Source organism: Orcinus orca, chromosome 3 (genome assembly GCF_937001465.1).
Source record: "Orcinus orca chromosome 3, mOrcOrc1.1, whole genome shotgun sequence".
Taxonomy (NCBI): domain Eukaryota; kingdom Metazoa; phylum Chordata; class Mammalia; order Artiodactyla; family Delphinidae; genus Orcinus; species Orcinus orca.
In genome coordinates this window covers 156093105-156112710 of record NC_064561.1, presented here as the reverse complement: position 1 = coordinate 156112710, position 19606 = coordinate 156093105, and the positions used below count along the sequence as shown (strand labels likewise).

At 37.0% G+C, this 19606-nt stretch overlaps 1 protein-coding gene across 1 annotated transcript in view; it reads left to right on the top strand.

Moving 5' to 3' along the window:
* The window catches only part of SPEF2 (sperm flagellar 2), a 171862-nt gene that overhangs the window by 3687 nt on the left and 148569 nt on the right, over window positions 1-19606 (top strand). The window contains exons 2-4 of the mRNA XM_033421276.2: window positions 7719-7821; window positions 15366-15618; window positions 19408-19548. Coding sequence (XP_033277167.2) covers window positions 7719-7821; window positions 15366-15618; window positions 19408-19548 — 497 coding nt within the window. The remainder of the gene's footprint in view (window positions 1-7718; window positions 7822-15365; window positions 15619-19407; window positions 19549-19606) is intronic.

Sequence of the window (19606 nt, the reverse complement as noted above, 5' to 3'; positions counted from 1 at the left end):
TTTCTGGATTATTCTGAAAGGTAGAAGTCAATTTGGATAAAGCACCTCATGTTGAATTTTGTATTGTCTGCACTACCCTGAATATCAGCAGTAAGAAAATGAATTTCAATGATCCTCAGTTGAGAATAGTCTCCCTCCACTAAATGAGGTTTCTGGGAGTCACCAGAGGCTTGATTAGTGTCAACACCTGACACTACATCTATGACAACATCTATGTTGCTAAAGCTAAGGATCTCCAGTGAGTTAAGTTTAACAACCATTTGACCTGGAAAATAATGCTTAGACGTATATGTTAATGAAATGTCTTAAAATACAAAAAGTTGTTCAACATAAAATCACATCTGAAATTCAAGCAATTATTTTTATAACAAAAATAAGCAAAATAGAATAATGTTACTAAGAGATCTGCTGTAAAATTCTTTACAAACCCTCAGTTATTTTCAAGAATAAGCATTGCCTCTGTTTTACAAAACGCCTGTGAATACACTGTAAGAGGAAACTGGCATCAGAATGTCATAACTAAACATTCTCCACAAATGAGTAGAAGCATTTGAATTCCATGTACTGAACAGATCAGATTCTTTGTAAAAATGGATGCATAAGACAGTCCATATGATTTTGGATTTTGGATGGAACTATATTGAAAATTGTAAATACCTTATTATGCATATTTTTATTGTTTCAATAGTCTTAAACCTTGTTATCAATAGTAACAAGGAACCAATAAAGAGAAAACTGAGTTAAGAAAGTTTAGTATCCCTAAGTCTTGATTTTGTAGTAGCCAAATTATAAATAATGATCTCTAGTCGCAATTTTATACCCTGAGAAGTAATAATAATTGCTATATATTTGGGAGGGTATCTAATGAGATTGCAAATGGAAAATATCTACCACAGTGCCTATCATCTATACTAGAGCTAGATACTCAAATATTATTTCAACCACTTTTCTGCCTCTCACTTTAGAAGTATGTCTATTATAGTGTCTGTCACATAATAGGCACTTAGTAAATAATTGTCTATTACATGAGAATGTATGAGTGAGACAAAAGTAGGGCAAAGTATTGTTTTGACCGAACCTTATGGATTTGTTCATCTCAAAAAGGTCACCCTGGGTGCTTTGATCCTCACCTTTGTGATTTCAGAAGCTCTGCTTTCTTACTTAAAGCAACTTCTTAGGAATTGTCACATGCTAACAGAAATTACATTCTGCTGATTTTATCAGCTACAGTACCAATTCATCATGTGGAAAAGGACAGCAGAATAATGTATACTGGCAATGGAAAGTAATGCATGTCTTGGTGGGCTGGTACACTCAGGAGGAGACCAAATTTATAGATCAGATTGCTCCTTGACAGTTAGAAATTAGACATTACCAAAAGAATCCTCAAATCAAGCTAATACTTGATGTGTTTTACTTTTCTGCTCTAGAGATATTTTATCTAGATATCAGTGAGTGTTTAGATTTGATTAGATTAAGTTAGATTAGATTAAAGTCAGATTCCCTCCTCCTTCTCTTCCCCCAGTGCTTGGGGAAATCATACTGTTCAATGATACTTTCCAGTGTTACTACTACTACAAAAGCTTCTAAAATTATGATATTTGTGTTTTTTCTTCCATTGCAGCATATCTCTATTCTGAATAAGTTTAACTAATACATTTCAAGATTATCATTTACATGATGCGTACAAACTTTAAATAGATAAATTATTGTGAGTTTTAAGAGATGGCCTATATTCCTTGTTAATTGGGTTTATAAGTGGGTTTCCATAGGTGGCTAAGTCTGTCCTTTTGTATTAAATCTCAGTAGTTTTTGTTTTAGAGAGTGATATTTTCTACTGATATTCCAAATTTTAGGGACATCCTTAATTTGGACCCCCTTGTGCACTGACTAACTAACCCCTTGTGCACTAACTATACTTAATCTGGGTTCCCTTGTACACTAACTAAAGGTCTTATGTCCACATTTTTTCAAAAGTACCAAATTTTATTTTAAGAAAAAAATAGAGATATCAAAAAATCCTATTGAATATTTATTTATATACCATATTTTATAATGTATTGTAGTGACCTTTTATTAGCCTGTGACGTATCATAGAGACATAAAATTTTAGATCTGAAAAAGAATCTTAGACATCATTTAATTCTTCTTTGGCACGTGAGGAAATCAGATCAGATATGTGTAGAGATTTGTTTAGGGTTATACAACTAGGTAGTGGAAAGTTAGTAGCAGATTCTGAGTATGCTGACTTTTAGTTCATTTCCCTTTCCCCCAGGTATTATTAAACCACACATTTTCTCATACTTTAGCCTTTCAGGGTCATTAGGAAATACATGGTTTGTCATGTAATGTAACAAATTATTTGATATTTCCTGGTTGGTTCAGCAGCATTTTCCTTGATTGAAATTTGGCCTCTGTTGACTAGAAATTGAGACAGCAAATCTAATAACGGAAGACTTGTATAAATCAATGTCAAAATTTTAAGATATGAAGTTCCAAGAATGCCACCCAAAATTTTAACCATTAAAGAAGGTTATATAATATAGCAATTGAGATTTTGTTTCAGATAGTAAATCTTGAGAATTATGATGAAGTCTTCAAAGGAGAAAATTATAAAAATTGATCATCCTATTCTGGTACTGGAAGAAAAGAAATTGTCAAGGTCCTCCAGCCAAAGAGCACAGGATACACCTGTAGTTGAACAAAATTGAGTTACTGACTTGTTGCAACACATACCGTGAGGAACTGTGGGGCTTCTCTAGAAGAGGATGTTAGAAAGGCCTTAGAGCATTTGGGTTTGTGTTAGGTGTTTTGTGGGGAGGGCTCAAGGAAGCAGCGCTTTGCTCTGAATTGGAACCTGTAAAGGGAGCATAGACAACTCTATGATTGGATATCTTAACAAAACTTATCTAGGAAGTGGGGAGAGCAAAGCAAGGAAAAAGAAAAAGCAGCAACCACTCATATCAGTCAGAATAGGGGGATGATATTTGATCATTTTTTGTGTTTTGGCCAATACTGTTTCGGGCTGAGTTCAGACATGATTACAGAGAGATTTTGTTTCTGTCTTAATCCATCAGGGTCACTGAGTAGCCTTGTCTGGTGTTGGTGTGATGTGAAATTATGTTCGGCAGAAGGCCGAGGTCTAGCTGTGAGTGCTGGGCAAACTCCTAGCAACACCAGGGCCTAATTGGGCCAGGCCAGTACCCAGCCACCAGCAGCTGCTTTTCTCTCTCAAATGAAAGTAAATTTGCTTGGCTTTTTTTTTTTTACATCTTTATTGGAGTATAATTGCTTTACAATGGTGTGTTAGTTTCTGCTTTATAACAAAGTGAATCAGTTATACATATACATATGTTCCCATATCTCTTCCCTCTTGCATCTCCCTCCCTCTCACCCTCCCTATCCCACCCCTCCAGGCGGTCACAAAGCACCGAGCTGATCTCCCTGTGCTATGCGGCTGCTTCCCACTAGCTATCTATTTTATGTTTGGTAGTGTATATATGTCCATACCTCTCTCTCTCTTTGTCACAGCTTACCCTTCCCCCTCCCCATATCCTCAAGTCCATTCTCTAGTAGGTCTGTGTCTTTATTCCTGTCTTACCCCTAGGTTCTTCATGACATTTTTTTTTCTTAAATTCCATATATATGTGTTAGCATACGGTATTGGTCTTTCTCTTTCTGACTTACTTCACTCTGTATGACAGACTCTAGGTCTATCCACCTCATTACAAATAGCTCAATTTCATTTCATTTTATGGCGAGTAATATTCCATTGTATATATGTGCCACCTCTTCTTTATCCATTCATCTGATGATGGACACTTAGGTTGTTTCCATCTCCAGGCTATTGTAAATAGAGCTGCAGTGAACATTTTGGTACATGACTCTTTTTGAATTACGGTTTTCTCAGGGTATATGCCCAGTAGTGGGATTGCTGGGTCATATGGTAGCTCTATGTGTAGTTTTTTAAGGAACCTCCATACTGTTCTCCATAGTGGCTGTTAAAATGTGGTTGTAAAGCAATTATACTCCAATAAAGATGTAAAAAAAAAAAAAAAAACCTAGGCTAGGTCTTTGATCTTCTAGTGAAGGAGGAGCAAAGGACACTTAGCATAGAATGTGTAGGTCTATAGCCCCTTGTCTACAATCCGCAAATCCCCAAATCTCTTTAGTCATTTGGTGGCAAAACTTGACCAGAAATGCTGTGAGGCTACGTTTTGTCTTTATTTCTCCCACTCAAATGGTTTGCTGTAAAAATCAACTATGTCTGATTACATGTGCTTCCCCAGACTGGCGAGAGTGTTATAGCTTACCTGGCCCCAAGAGTAGGCCTGTATCTGAATTTAAGGATAGGGTCAACTATTTGTTCTCTGAGTACTGAGTTACCTTTAAATAAAGATGTTTGTACTGTAGTCATTGAGGATCTATTACTGAGCTTAACAGTTGTGTAATTGATATAACCTGTTGTCTTAGATTAGGAGGCAGTAATAATAACAATAAAATGATCACTGAGCACTTACTATATGCCAGGAATTATGCTACGCACTTTACATGGAATTATCTCATTTAATTCTCAAACCAACTCTCAGGAGGTAGAACCCATCATTCTCTCTCTTTTAAAGACAGGACACTGAGGCTGTGTAACTATCCAAGGTCTTAGGGCTTATAAATGGTCAAAGAGTCAAACTAGAGAATATTTCTCCAGAGCCTGTGCTCTCCTCATTACCATTTGGAATGTAGAAGGCTTATCTTCTTTTGTGCTTTCTCCAGCTGGCTCAGGTGGAGAAACACATAGACCATTTTGCCCTCTGTCCCAGCCTAAGGTAGACAAAGGCCCACATCAAAGATTTCAGCAAATGAAAATGATGGGTATCAGATCTGAGGCTTGGAAGACTGGAGGCATGGCTGAGTGGCTGCTGAACAACGTTTCCCAGATGTAGATCATTTTAGAGCTCAGGGTGAAGAACGTCACTGGGCTCCTATGGTTCATGTATTTCTCATATTCTGCATTGCTCCTTATCCTAGAGTCAACCCACCTCTTCTTCCCTGTAGGTAATTCCAGTTGTGAGTGCAAATTAACTTATAGAGGTGGCCGTCATGAAGTTAGTCATGGTATTCCAGAACATGTACTGGGAAGGAAAATTTGATAAACCAAAGGGAAAAAAATAATCTTTCCTTTGAGTTTTCTTTTCTCCTTACTGTTTCCCTCCCCTCGCCTCTCTCCATTTCTCTTTCTCTCTCTGGCTTCTTATCTTCCTTTCCATACTTTTTAATCTACATATTCCTGCTTATCTGCTCTTTCTTCATCTGATTTCTTGCATGTATTCTTCTTTTTCCTCCTCTTTCATTTTTTCTATGTGTTTTCTCTCTGTTACTTTTGCTATAGCTCTTCACTCATTATTCTCTTCTGTGTTCCTGGGGTGTAAAAAAAAAAAAAAGAAAAAAATCGGAGAGTGTCTAATACACACAGAGCTGCAGACACATGCTTTCATACTTATTTATAGTAAACTACTTGACAGTGAAATAATGTGTTTACTGTTCTTCTTTGACCTTTATATCCAAAATGCCCCTATTTTAACCATATCAGAATTGCTTTATTAATAAGTCCTGCCACTTCAAAGGAAGTGAATTATGATTTTATTTTTCTAGTGACTCTTTGTAGCAAAGAGTTTGCTACAGACCATTTGCCTGATAAATTGAGAGTGATGGACTAGGATACAGTTATTCCCCAGTTATTCACAGGCTAGATTTCAGGTCTTCAGTCAACAGGAACAATAGGCAAAGGGCAAAATCCAGTGAGAGTGGAGGAACGAGACCGCCCAAAGGCGACATAGCAGTAGCCCCTGAATACAAAATAATAGTCTTTAGATTTTTAGTAGGAATCCATAGTCTGACGATGACTGTATGTCCAATGGCACTTCAGAAAGCTAAGAGTAGGGACGGGCTATAGAAGAGAAAAAGGAAAGAAGCAGAAAGGAGAAAGCAACAGCCAGAAGAGGTGCAGTGCACAGCCAGAGCAGCCCAGATGGCACAGTGAGGACAGTGGTGGCAGCCGAAAACCAGGGAACAGCGTTGGAGGCCAGCAGTGGTGAGTCTCTGAGGAAAGGAGAAATCTGCAGTGACTCAGCAGGAGGAGCTGGCACACCTCTGCCTTTTGGGGGCAGAAGGAGCTATTTGGATTTCAGTTGCTTCCAAGACTACTGCTGTATGATGCCAGAAGGCACTCACTAGATTTTAGTGCTAGATAGCTTAGGGGGTCACCCCAAGAAAACAGAATCAGTGAGAATAGTTGACATCTTTTTAAACTACTTTATAATTATATTGATTTAACCTAAGAATTGGGGTATTATTGAGTATAAAATACTTTGAGAACAGATATTGGGAAAGCTTTGGGCAAAATTGTGGGCTGGTGTCAAATATGCAAGAGTTTTATGATAATGTGAAGTCTTCTGAGTAAGGACTCTGTACAGTGGCCTTTATGGAGCAACTCAACTCACCTCCCTGCAACCACGCACCAGGCATCAGTTCTACAAATCATGAAGAAATTATTTTTTCTTCATTTTCAGATGGCCACCTTATTACTAGTCAAATAGATAAAAGAGGATAATTCAGTATGAATGAGTTTGCGATACTGTGATAATGTATAATATTTTATAGATATTTAGTATTGCTATTGCCTAAAGGACTCTGATAGAAATACACTGAAGATTTTTGGACGATTTTGAAGTCATTTGAGAGATGATGGCTTTGTCTTATGACAATATAATTTATTTTATGTATCGATTTTGTATATCATTCTTGAATACTGTGTAACCCTATACCCTTCACTTCATAAGAAAAATACAAGGGACCCCAAACTAAGGACATTTTTAAAGAAAGCAAATTCTGTTTAACACTTAATTTCTTTTTCTGCACTCATCATTACGTGCGTACTATGTGGCAGGCATGGTATCAAGGAATTCTCATACATTACCTTTAATCTTTAAAATAGCTCTCCAAGATAGATATAGATATGATGAGGGGATAGAAACTCAGGAAGCTTAAGCTTAAGCAGCTTGGAAGAGGTTGCACAGCTAGTAAAAGGCAGAGCCAAGATTCCTGCATAGGTATCTCTGGCTCCAAAGTCTGTCTTCCTCCGGGCCGTCTCCATCATTGCACAGAACACCAACTAGACTGGAGTAAACCCTGGAGCCAACAAGGAAAACTTGATTATGTTCAGCAGGCTTTATTTAAGAAGGTGCAGATGATTTCTGTAAAATTTCCATTGCAAAATGGTTAAAATTAAGTTTTGAGGTTTAAAGAAGTTAGATTGTACCTTACCTGGCCAGAATATGAAATCATCATCCACAGGTTTTACTGATAACTAAGGTATTAGAGTATAATTTTATAAAATATGTTGAGGGTTTGTTTTTAGATCTAAGGTTATATGTTTTATTGGTTGTGTTTTGTTTGGTTTGATCAAAAGTTGTCTTTTCCTTCAAAATGTCATATGTTATCAACTACTGATCTACATTTATTTAGGGGTCTTTATAAGATGTCTACTGTTAAACTTCAATATTTTCATTTGGTTATTACAAGATGTTTTTAGAAGTATTTTCATGGCATTTTGAGTTCAAGTTAAATTATGAAGTTTTACTTTATGTGTACATAATGAAAATATATAAACTCTATGTACAACATTATATTTACTTTTTTAATCTCTACATTCTAAAATTCAGGTCCCAAGTCATTTGCAAAGGCATTTTCCAATGGCTATCTAATTGGAGAAGTTTTGCACAAGTTTGCACTTCAGGATGATTTTGCAGAATTTTCAGAAAGCAGGTTAGTGAGATTATTCCTTACTTTAAAAAAGGTCAATTCCTTTGGCATTTGGATGGTTTTAGCCCAAAGTTAACATTAAAGAATCATTTACCACAAGATTCCCCTAAACCAGCCAAGCATCCATTGGTATGGAAATTGCTGCTTCCTCACATATACATACTTCATAGTCCCAGGAGTATAATAGAGAGAAAGTTATAAGGTTGCAGCAAGCCCTCATCTCTAGATGGGTCCCATTTTAATACCTTCTGTATTCCTGCAGTCCTGTGTTTTATCAAATTGGTGAAGCTTTTGCCCATCATTTCTCCAAAAGTTCTTTCTGCCCATTTCTTTCTCTTCTTCTGGGACTCCCACTATGTGTATGTTAGTATACTTGACAGTATCCCACAGGTTTCTGAGGCTTTGTTGATTTTTAAAACTAAACTTCTTATTTTGAACAGTTTTAGATTTACAGAAAAATTGCAAAGATAGTACAGAGAGTTCCCATATTGTTCATATCCAGTTCCCCCTACTGCTACCATCTTATATTCGTATGGTACATTTTGTACCAAAGATTTGTTGTAATTTTTATCTAATGTCTTTTTTGTTCCAGTATCTCACCAGGATACCACATTATATTTTATAGCCATGTCTCCTTAGATTCTTCTTGGCTGAGATACTTTCTCAGACTTTCCTTGTTTTTGATAATCTTTACAGTTTAGAAAAATTAATAACTGGTCAGGTATTTTGTACATTGCTCCTCAGTTGGAATTTGTCTGATATTTTTTCTCATGATTAGAATGAGTTTATGTGTTTTGAAATTCTGTTCATTTTTCTTCATTCTTTTTCCTTTCTGTTTCTCCTATAAATAATTTCAGTTGATCTATCTATGAGTGTACCAATTCTTTCTTCTGACAACTCAAATCTCCTGTTGAGCTATTCTAGTGAATTTTTACATTTCAGTTATTGTACTTTTCAACCTTAGAATTCCACTTGGTTCTTATTTTTATAATTTCGATTTCCTTATTGATATTCTATTTTTGTTGAGATGTTCTCATACTTTCTTTTTTAATGGTTAAAAAATGAATTGTTTTAGTTGTTTTAACATTTATAATAGCTGACTTAAGGTCTTTGTCTAATAAGTTCAGCATCTGGGCTTCCTCAGAGAGTTTCTATTGAGCTTTGTTCCCCCTATATATGGACCATACTTTCCTTTTTCCTCTGTGTGTCTCATAATTGTTGAAAATAGACATTTAAAATAATACGAGTTAGCTCAGATTGTCCCACCTTCCCATGGTTTGTGGTTGTTGCTGCTGCTTCTTGTTTGTTTAATGACTCTCTTGGACTAATTTTGGAAAGTCTGTATTCCTTGTTGTGTACAGCAGCTGAAGACTCTGCTTGGTTAGCTTAGTGAATAGAGCAAATGAACAGAGCTCAGCAAATGAACAGAGGTATTTTAAAATATTTTCAACTGATAAATCTTTCCTGACTGAGAGACTGTGAGTCTGTTGAGGTGTCTCCAATGCTTTCACAGTTTACAACCCTGCCTTAGCCTTTACTTCCTGCTTGTACAGGACCTCATCAGCCAGAGGTGAGAGATTTGGGCCTCCTTCTGTCTTTCCTGCTTATCCAAACATTCCTACACATGCATATGGCCCTCTAGATCTCCAGGAATATGTCAGAGCTTTTCAAAGTGCCCAATGGATATTTTATTCTTATATCTTCCTTTTAAGTTTTTGAGTAGACTCTTATTTGCTCCAGTGGTATCACTGCCTTAGGTAGCTGTGGTCTTAAACAATTGCCACTGATTGTTTTTCACTAATACCCTGGGAATAAGTTTTCTTTCAGTGATTGAGCTCTAAAAAATATCAAATAATGACAATGTCCTGAGGATAGGACTTTTTGAGAAGGTTGAAACCTGTTTGTCCTCTCTGATGGCTGCTAGGCTGCTGGTTTTTACAGCTCCTATTGTTGCAAGGCTACTGTAGAGCTGGGGAGAAGGGAATGTGAATAGTGCAAGTTAAAACGATCAAAAGCTCTCTGTTTTAACTAAGATTAAGTTTTTTTCTTAAATAAATGTTTCTTAGATTGTTACAAGCCTTTGGATAATTTCTGGAGTTATGAAAAAGTTGATTTTCATAATTTTTGTCAGTTTTATTATTGCCTTTATGGAGGAATGGATTTTTGGAGGTCCTTGCTCTACCATTCCTGACATCCTGCTCCATCTCCATGTTTTAACCTGATATTTCCCACTCAAGTATTTCTTAGTTTTTGGTTGCTTGGAATAGTAGGCTTCCATTGAGCAGTACCTATGTTGCAAGACTTTAAGGCAAAAGAATCTGGTACCTCCATTCTAGAGGTGAGTCATTCTTTCACAATCCAGATTATGCTAGTTGTACAGGTAATAATAGTATAATACAAGAGGAGCCATGGATTGGAAATACATTTTCATGCCAAATAAGCATCTGTTGCTAATCCCAGACAATTTCTTAAGCTTATAGGGTACTGGGTAACATTCTAATACATACCCTACACCCCATGTCTCACATCTCTTCCTCAAGGGCAAGGGATACACGGTCCTTCACAGCTTAGCCCCGACTGCCTCCTCTGCCTGAGCTCCTAGCCCTGTGCCCACTCTGCTTCTACCTTAATTTCCTCCTCTCCAATGGAAGCCAGGATCAGCCTCTAAGGTATAAGATTTCCAGGGTAGCTAAGTCAGTGTCTGTGCCCTTCTTTTCTCCTTTTGCTTTCTCACAAGTTCTCATATGACCAGATTGATTTGTGATGGTCTGCATGTAACCAGGTTTCCAATCCTTTTTTGTTGTTGTTGCTTATTATCCCTTTATGAAAGTTATAAAGTTATCTTGTACATTTACTTATTATAACACTGGTCACTTTGTTGTCAGTTTCTTTTTTTGTGTCTCTTTCACGTTGCACATTGTACATTCAAGTGCCTTAAATTTATGGGTATGAGTTATTTTTCTTTGCATCCCCAGGGCCATCACAGGCCTGGCACATGTTTAGCTTTCAGTAAATGTTTTTTGAATTAATGAATGGCTGCATATCCTGATAAATCCTGCATTTAGACACCTTGTTTGAACTTCTCCGTAGGCAGATAGAGCTCTACACCCACATTTTTAAGTGTGGTTTCCCCATCAGCTTAAGAAACTTTAGATATTCCAGTTTCTGTTTCTCAAGGCCTGTCTTACAAAATGCTTCCCTGTGTGACCCTCATCCACCTTTCCAGCCGCATTTTCCACCGGTCTGGAGCCCTAACATAAACTGCTTTGGTCCACAAACATGTCATGTGCTTTTGTTATGCCTTGCAATTTTGCATATTAACATTCGTCCTTCACTTCCACCATGAGAAACTTTTATTCATCCTTAAGATCCAGCTAAAAATCCATCCCTTCTCTAAACTGTGTTTGGTCCCCTAGCAGATTTAATTTTCTTTTCCTCTTTGTTTTAATAACACTTTGGATGTCCCTTTTTTTTGTATTACATTAAGTTATAATTATTTATTTATATGTCAGTCCTTATAAGAGTTACTGCCACGTGAAGGAGCCCAAATAATGTTTGATAATGAATATATGAATGTTTACTCCTTAACTAGATTGCAAAGTTGCTCAAAGTTGCATAGTATGTTTATTCTCTGTGCTCCAGGCATTGTCCCTGGACCATAGCAGGCACACAATAATATTTCTCTATTAAATAAATGAATGATTTCAGAAAGTATATCTGGTTCGGTACAGAAAACTTAAAGAACCATACTGATCAGATCATGCGTGCAGTATTTCACGTGTACTAAGTTGGCTCTTGTTAGCCAGGCCATGGAAGGCCTTTGTGTGAAATGGAGATAGGGACCCATATGGATGTAGGTAACTGTGAAGACACAGGTCTTAGTGAACAGAAAGACCTCTGTGCAAAGAAAAAGAAGCCCCTTTTTGGATAAAACAACCTCATGCCAGGTATTGCCCCACCCCTGCACAGGAGTGTGCCCTGAGTATTACCATGTGTAGCAGTCCTGCCTTTCACTCACTGAAAAGGACTCACTTTCTGTTCCACTGAGTCATTACCGTTCTTAACATGGGGAGAGGGACCTACTTGTCCTGACAACCAAATACTATCCATCTTTAGTTCCTGGAACAACCCACATTTTTTCCAGGGCACATGGTATTTTAAAGAAGGCAAGAATTAGTAAATCTGTGGATATGACCTTTGTAATAGTGTATTTAGTGGGGAAAAGGACCCTTCTTTGTAAAGCCTGTGTTTTAGACAGCTAGCTAGTGCCAGAGCTCATGATTTGGGGATTTTTGTGTAATATTTTCTAGGGTCTTTAGTCTAAAATGTTAACAGTAAACCAAATCTATGTTGCTAATAATTAGAAGTTATTTGCTTTGGGAATTACTTAATCCTAAGAATAACTCATCTAACTCTGAAAGAATTCTGTTTTGGGATATCTTTAGTCCATCTCAGAGGGTGAAAAATGAGCAGATTAGTTAAAAGAATAAAAAGTAAAGGAACATGGATATCCCTTGGGAGGGCAGCTTCTAATTACCTTGTGAGATGTATTCCATCACCAGGTGGCAAGGAGGAGAGGAGATTGATAATCCCTTGGCAAATAAGGACTGCAAGTAGAGAGGGAGAAGACTTTTCCCAGAATACATTCCTTATCCCCTCGGGTGTCATCATTTACATCATATGCTATGTCTTCAGAGCAAAGATGTCCCAGTGGATTCTCTGGGTTCAAAACCAACTGTTGATTATCATGTTATACTGATTGAGCATATACTGTAACAAGAGTGGACTCCACCAATTTACACACCAGTTATATTCCCAAAATTTTGGTTGGAAATTTAGAGTATATATTAAAAGCTTCCAGAGGGAAATACTATTACACCTGGACACTTTGGCCAGACCGTAAAAGCCATTTTAAAGCCTACTGTGTCACTGAACCCTAGTGTTAGCAGGCTACACTGCATTCTGGGGGTTATGTAATACAAGAAAGAGGAGGGGAAGTGTTCTTCACTCTTATTGGGTACAGGGCTAAATTTTGATAAAATTTGGAAATGAATAGTGTTTGTTTTTGGATTCTCCCTCCCGAATTATGGTGCCTCTAACCTCTGAAGCCCAAGGTTATGACCCAGGCAAAATCTCTGAAAAGTGGCTCTCAGGCCATATCTTTCCAAGTAAGTGTAGTGGACAAGGCATACAGGACTCCTAGGATAGGAAGGACATGAAATGATGAACTGAGATGGAAGATCAAAAGGGGATGCCAGGTGCCCATCCAAGGAATGTGAACACAGGTCTTTGATTTGACCATCCTCTGTCACAATAAGACTCTTCAAAACATGGTCTGCTGTACCCTAATCATTTTAGTCCTGTGTTTGTTATCTCAAACTGTAAGGTCATTTGTGGGGGAACAAATTGCAAAACTGGACATGACATGAGAAGACCTAAAACAATGTTTTACCCTTTTTGTTGATAAGATTACCTTGTAGCATTCCTTATCTCTTCTTATCCCCTCTAAGATCTGTTTCTCTTTATCAATTTAAAATATTTCATTCAAAGTTTGGTTGACGTGGTATGCCACACTAAATATACTTAACCAAATAGAGGAAGTAGGAAATACGATAAGTTATACCACAGAACTGGAAAAGGAATTCAGTGTCTTGTGTCACTACATTTGTTGATATTGGCCTTTCCATGATACTGGCTCCTTATTTATATTTATAAATCATTCCTATATTTCCCCAGATCCACCTCCTTGGCAGCTGACAGACACTTTTAGACTAGATTTTAGGAGGTTCACAAATACCAGCAAATTGTATACACATTTTGTGTATCTGCATGAATGTGTGTTTTCTTTCCTGTGGAAAAGGTTTCATAGCTCTCATCAGATTTCCAAAGGATGGTATATGTGATTTAAAAAAAAAAGGTTTAGAACCACTGCTTGAGAGCTATCTCTTGAGAAATAATATACTAGGAACAGTATATAAAGTTTAAGAAGTGCTAATTGGGCTTCCCTGGTGGCTCAGTGGTTAAGAATCCGCTTGCCAGGGCAGGGGACACAGGTTCGATCCCTGGTCCAGGAGGATCCCACATGCCGCAGAGCAACTAAGCCCGTGTGCCATAACTACTGAGCCTGTGCTCCAGAGTACACGAGCCACAACTACTGAGCCCACGTGCAACAACTACTGAAGCTTGCATGCCTAGAGCCTGTGCTCCACAGCAAGAGAAGCCCACGCACCACAATGAAGAGTAGCCCCCACTCACTGCAACTAGAGAAAGCCTGCACGCAACAACGAAGACCCAATGCAGCCAAAAATAAATTAATTAATTAATTAAATTTTAAAAAGAAGTGCTAAGTGATCTCTTTCAGCTTCTAAACATTCAGTTGAGGTCATTAAAAGTCATTGTATCTTCCCCAAATAATATTATAGTCCAAAATGAAGTTATTGAGTGAGTAACCCTATAATATTAGAAATTCCACCAACTCCCTCTGTTCTAAAGTATCATCTTTTTTCAGGGAGAGGATGTGACTTTGACTTATATTTAAGTATATTCAGTGTATTTTTTCCATCAAAGAATGTCACTGAGATTTTGGAAGTTAAAGTAAGGAGAAAATAGACCAATGGTTAAAATTGACATTTGCATTCAGTTGGATCACAGAGAGGCACAAAAGTTGAAAATGCATCTAACATCTTTTGCTTTCTTTCTGCCACTGGATTCACAGGCTTATTGACAGCCCTAGGTCATTTGAGACCTCTATTACAACAGTTACATCAATGTATCACTACTTGTTATTCATCTGTTTTCCCACTATGAACTCCTAAAGGGCAGGGTGTCTTATCTTTGTAAGACTTTAATAAATTTATAAAAATTTATTAAATTAAACAAATTATTGGTATAGTTGAGAGAGTAAATTACTAAATGAATTAATGAATTTCTTCTAAAATGTGAGCCTAATTTGATTATAGGTGATTCAATAATACATATATTGTAGAAAGTCTTTAGCGATTCTTGAAGAAGTAATATGAAGTGTACAGTGAAGATTACATAACTAATTTAGTTGTATAGCTAATGTTATTTAATTAAATATTTCTGATAATGCCTGAGGGGATTACTGTGAAAGTTGTCACTGCAACTGAAAATAAGATTATTTTCAGGTTCTAGTAATGACATCAGTTAAAGAAATGGACATTTAAATTGCAATTTTGTCTTCTGAGTAAAATATTTTTCAAAACGATAGTTAAGTTTTTCCATTTAGAAGAAGGCATTTAGTTATGTTTTTGTACTGACTTCTTGCAGAAATTCTAGCATCTATTTAAGTAGAAGAATATATGAAATTAATGGGTTTTAGTTTAGCCATTCAAGAGAAATAAATGCATGGAGTTAAGACAATACACAAAATCTCAATGTATCTACGTGATTAAGTGGTTTTAGAGAGGATTGATATATTTAAAAGAACATGGGATAATTCATAATATGGGATCATGGTAATACCTCTGATATTTGTTGTTTGCTTTATTTCAGTGTCTAATTATGTAAAATATTTTAATGCCTAGGATTTCAAGTGCCAAACTTAATAATTTTTCTCGCTTGGAGCCCACACTTCACCTTCTGGGTGTGCAGTTTGATCAGAACGTGGCCCACGATATCATCACAGAAAAGCCTGGGGCAGCCACAAAACTCTTATATCAATTGTACATTGCTCTCCAGAGAAAAAAGAAAAGTGTGCTGACTGGAGTGGAAATGCAAACCATGCAACCCCTGACAAATACAAAAGTTCAAAACATGAAAAGCGAGACTTTTCGAGATGTAAGTACATAAAGAAACATTATAAGCATATCGCAATATAAAGCTTGGTAAAGGGACACAGCAGTGATGTTGCATTCTCAAAGAAGCCCCATCGGGCATATATGTCTCTGATGTATGTTATTGGCCATATTTGGGTTTTATTTTATATTAATATTTTCAATTCATTTATCCATTTTTGATGCCTCTCTCCATCCTATCCACCAATTGCCAATAACTTATCAACTGTTTGCTCCTAATTCCCAGTGCTTTTTGTGCCTGCTCCTCTCTTTTCCATTTCTACCCCTATCCTATCTGCTCAGACCTCCTGCTGAGCTACTGCAGTAACCTACTAATGCGGCTTCCGATCTTCAGGCTTCCTACTGGAGGTTAATCAACCGCTAGGTGAATCTGCCCTCAGTTCCACTTTTGTTGGTTTCTTCTGCACAGAAACCTTGCTAATTTACAAATAATCTTGTCACCAAATTAGACTAGCATCCAAGTTCTTTCACTAAAGAGTCTCATTCTGTCTTTCTAACTTCATTTCTTCATAAACCTCAGCATAAAGTCTTTCTTCTGCATTGATTGGCAGCCTGTCCTTGAATAGGACTTGTATATTTCTGCTCTTCCCTCTCTACCACCCAAGCTCACCCTTTTCCTCTCTCCACTTCCCCCAAACTTTCCTCCGTCTACTCTGTGCAGCCTTCCCAGTATACATGGACTCTTTCTGCAGAGCTCGTAGGGCACAGGTAATTGTTACTCTTTGGTGTTAACCTCCTGTTGCTGATAGTATTGACTAACTTTCATTATTTATCTGTCATATGGCCTCACAAGATTTTTAGTTCCTCAAGTTCAAGAAATATGCCTAGTACAATGCTTTCAACGTTGCAAATACTCATTGTCTCTTGATTATTTGATACAACTCTTTAGTTGACAAATCTCTGTAGTTCCTGTGGTGTTTCCTTATGATAAGTGAAGGCCATTAACTTTTCCAGGTCTGTAGGATAATGGGGAGTACTGTACTGATGTAATGCACAATAATAAATGAAAATAATTAAATTTTAAAATTTAATTTAGGAAGCAGCAATGACAATAAATGTGGGAGCTAATTCCACTTTTAGATTTGTCTACTCTTGGTGGACATCCTTATGAGTCTGGTAGCAGAATGAACTCAGCACCCACAGAGAGCTAGAAATTAGATTAGGCTGAAAGTCAGTAACTTAGTATCTCATCCTGCTTCCTTCATGTGCAAGCTGGTTAACTTTGGGTTAGTCCCTGGAACAGTCTCAGTCTCACTTTTCCAAACTGTAAAAACAAGGATGTTTATCTCTACCTGCCTGAGAGTTAGGTTTTTTGGTAACTTCAAGAAAAACAATATATAAGAAAATTCTTTGTAAAGTATAAAAGAGTCAAGTGTAAACAAGTGCTACAAGTACTGTAGAGCTGAGTTCAAACAAAAAACCATTGGGTTTAATGTTGGCCACGGTGACTTTCCAAAGTCAATTACCCATTTATTGAACAAAGATCTGTTGGGCTCCTACTTTATGTCAGGCACTCACAAGTGAGTAGTACAGGAAACCCCCCAATTCTCTTAGAGCTTACATTTTGGGGAGAGAAAAATGTTTCAGCAGAGTGGTGTGGATTGCAGTGGAGATGAGGAAGAATGGAGCATAGACTATTCTTTCAAGACACGTGGAGATAAAGGGGAAGAGAGAATAACAGTAGCTGCAGGGGAGAAGCTCAACAGATGTGTGAGATTATTTGTTCATTTTATGGACATGGAGACTGGGACAACTTGGCAGTTGAGAAAAAGAATCAGTGGCAGGTGATGAGTGGTGTGAAGACCCAAGTGGAAGGAGACCCTCTGGGGAAGAAAAGAGGAAGAATGAGTCAATGGTTCAGATGAAGGAGGAGATATCTTATGAAAAAAGTAGAGATGCCTTTTTTCTTTGATATAGGTGGAGGAAGATGCAGGTGTCTATTACATATTAATATCGATAATGATGAAAATTTATTGAACATACATAGTGAGATGCCAGGCCCTATTCCAGGTGGTTTATGTATATTATCTCATTTGACCTTCACAACCATCTTATGAGATAGGTACTTTTAGTATTCCCATTTTACAGATGATGAAACTGAGAGAGATTAGGTAACTTGCTCAACTTCATGAAGCTAGTAGGTAGTAGAGCTAAACCTCAAACCTAGGCACTCTGACTCCACACATTTAACAGCAGGCTATTTGATGGCTCAATGGATATTTCCTGGGCTGCGGGGAAATAGAATTAAGTTGAAGAAAAAGAAAAAAAAATATATATATATATATATATGTTGAAGTGGGGTGGTAGGATGTTGAAGGACCTTACATGTTCGTTGCCACTGTGAAGATGGAGGCCAGGACATTTTTAACAGTGAAAAGAGCGGAGGTGTGTGTAAGTGCTTAAAGACAGCTCACAGGGCCTTAACTGATCTTCTGAGTAAGTGTCAGTATCTACTGAGGCAGTTTTAGAAAAGAAGGACCAAGAATGGTTTGAGCAATGGTACCATTTAAAAAAAAATTTTTAGTAAGTCATCAGCTTCTAAGTAGATTACTTTCGAATATAAAAGTTTTAGTTAAATACGTTAGCCATTGCTCTGTGTCCCACTTCACAATCATCACTGAGAGTTCATTTTCTTTTACTATTGTACCCTCATTGCCGGTGGCCTGGAAGTTTTCATTATTTCTTCACTTTTTACTAGGAAGTGGCTTAAGTAATGGAAAGAATCTAGCTTCTTATATTATCTCTTTTATGTTGAAATTGGTTTTATAAATTACTTTTATGAAAATGAATTTGTAAGGATACAAATACCATGCATTGAAAATTAAACTCAGGGCAAAAAGTTTAATTATAAAAGCATATATCATGCATTTTTATTGTCCTTACATCAATTAAGGGTGTGAGTGATTGGTATGGGACTTGAATTTGCTTTAGCCATCAACAGTAGTAATTCATAGAAATTTTATTCTGAAGGTAAATTTTATGTGTGCTTATAATGACAATATACTCTTTTTTCTCTAATAATGGAATCTTCTTGAAATGCTTTCTTCATTTAGAAACATAGAAACCTGATACCACGTCAAACTGATTTCAATCTGATGCAGGTTACACATAGGTTTCAAGAAAAATATAAACACATGAACAAAGATCTTGTCCACATGCATTTTGAGAAACTTGAAAAATTTCAAAAACTCCAGGAAGAACAAAGATCTTTTAAAATCTAAAAGGTTTTATAGAACAATTTTTCCAGAAACTCATTAGTGCATAGTATATTGTTTGCCACTTATGTCTATATTACGCATTGCATAGGCATGAATCCAGCCCGAGCTGCCAGTTCCTGGTACAAGCCTCATGCTCTGCCTGCTCTCACCTTTCTCTCCCTCACTTTTCCCCTTTCTCTGTCTCCACCTTTGCTGATGGTCGCATCTTCCTGCGGCAAAGAACTAGAACTGCCATTCTTTGGAACAGTGGGACAACTTGACCTCTTTTTAAGTTGTCTGGTAGAAATGAATGCTTCAGATGCTTCAGTGATATGGGGGAGGGTTGCTACCCAGAATGAAAATACACACATTTGATCGGCATAATTTGGGGATTCCAAAATTGTGTTTCAGTATCATACTTTTCAAAATAAGTTTTATTGACTCTTCCATTGGTTAATTGCTGAGTCCCGAAAATTTCAATGGAAAATTTGTGTATCTGTGTACCCGTGAGTGTATAACATTGCATATTATTCTGATGAACTGAATAACTAAACTAATGTGTATGGGATATTTAGCAACGCTTGAGCAGAAGACGACAAAATGAAATAATGGCTAAAATCCAAGCAGCTATCATACAGATTCCTAAACCCGCATCAAATCGTATTCTGAAAGCACTTGACGCTCAAAAAACGTTGAAAAAGAAAAAAGAGGCAGAGGTAAGTGATAACCCTTTAATAATGTGTTGTGTTTATCTTAATGAAAGGATGATCTTTC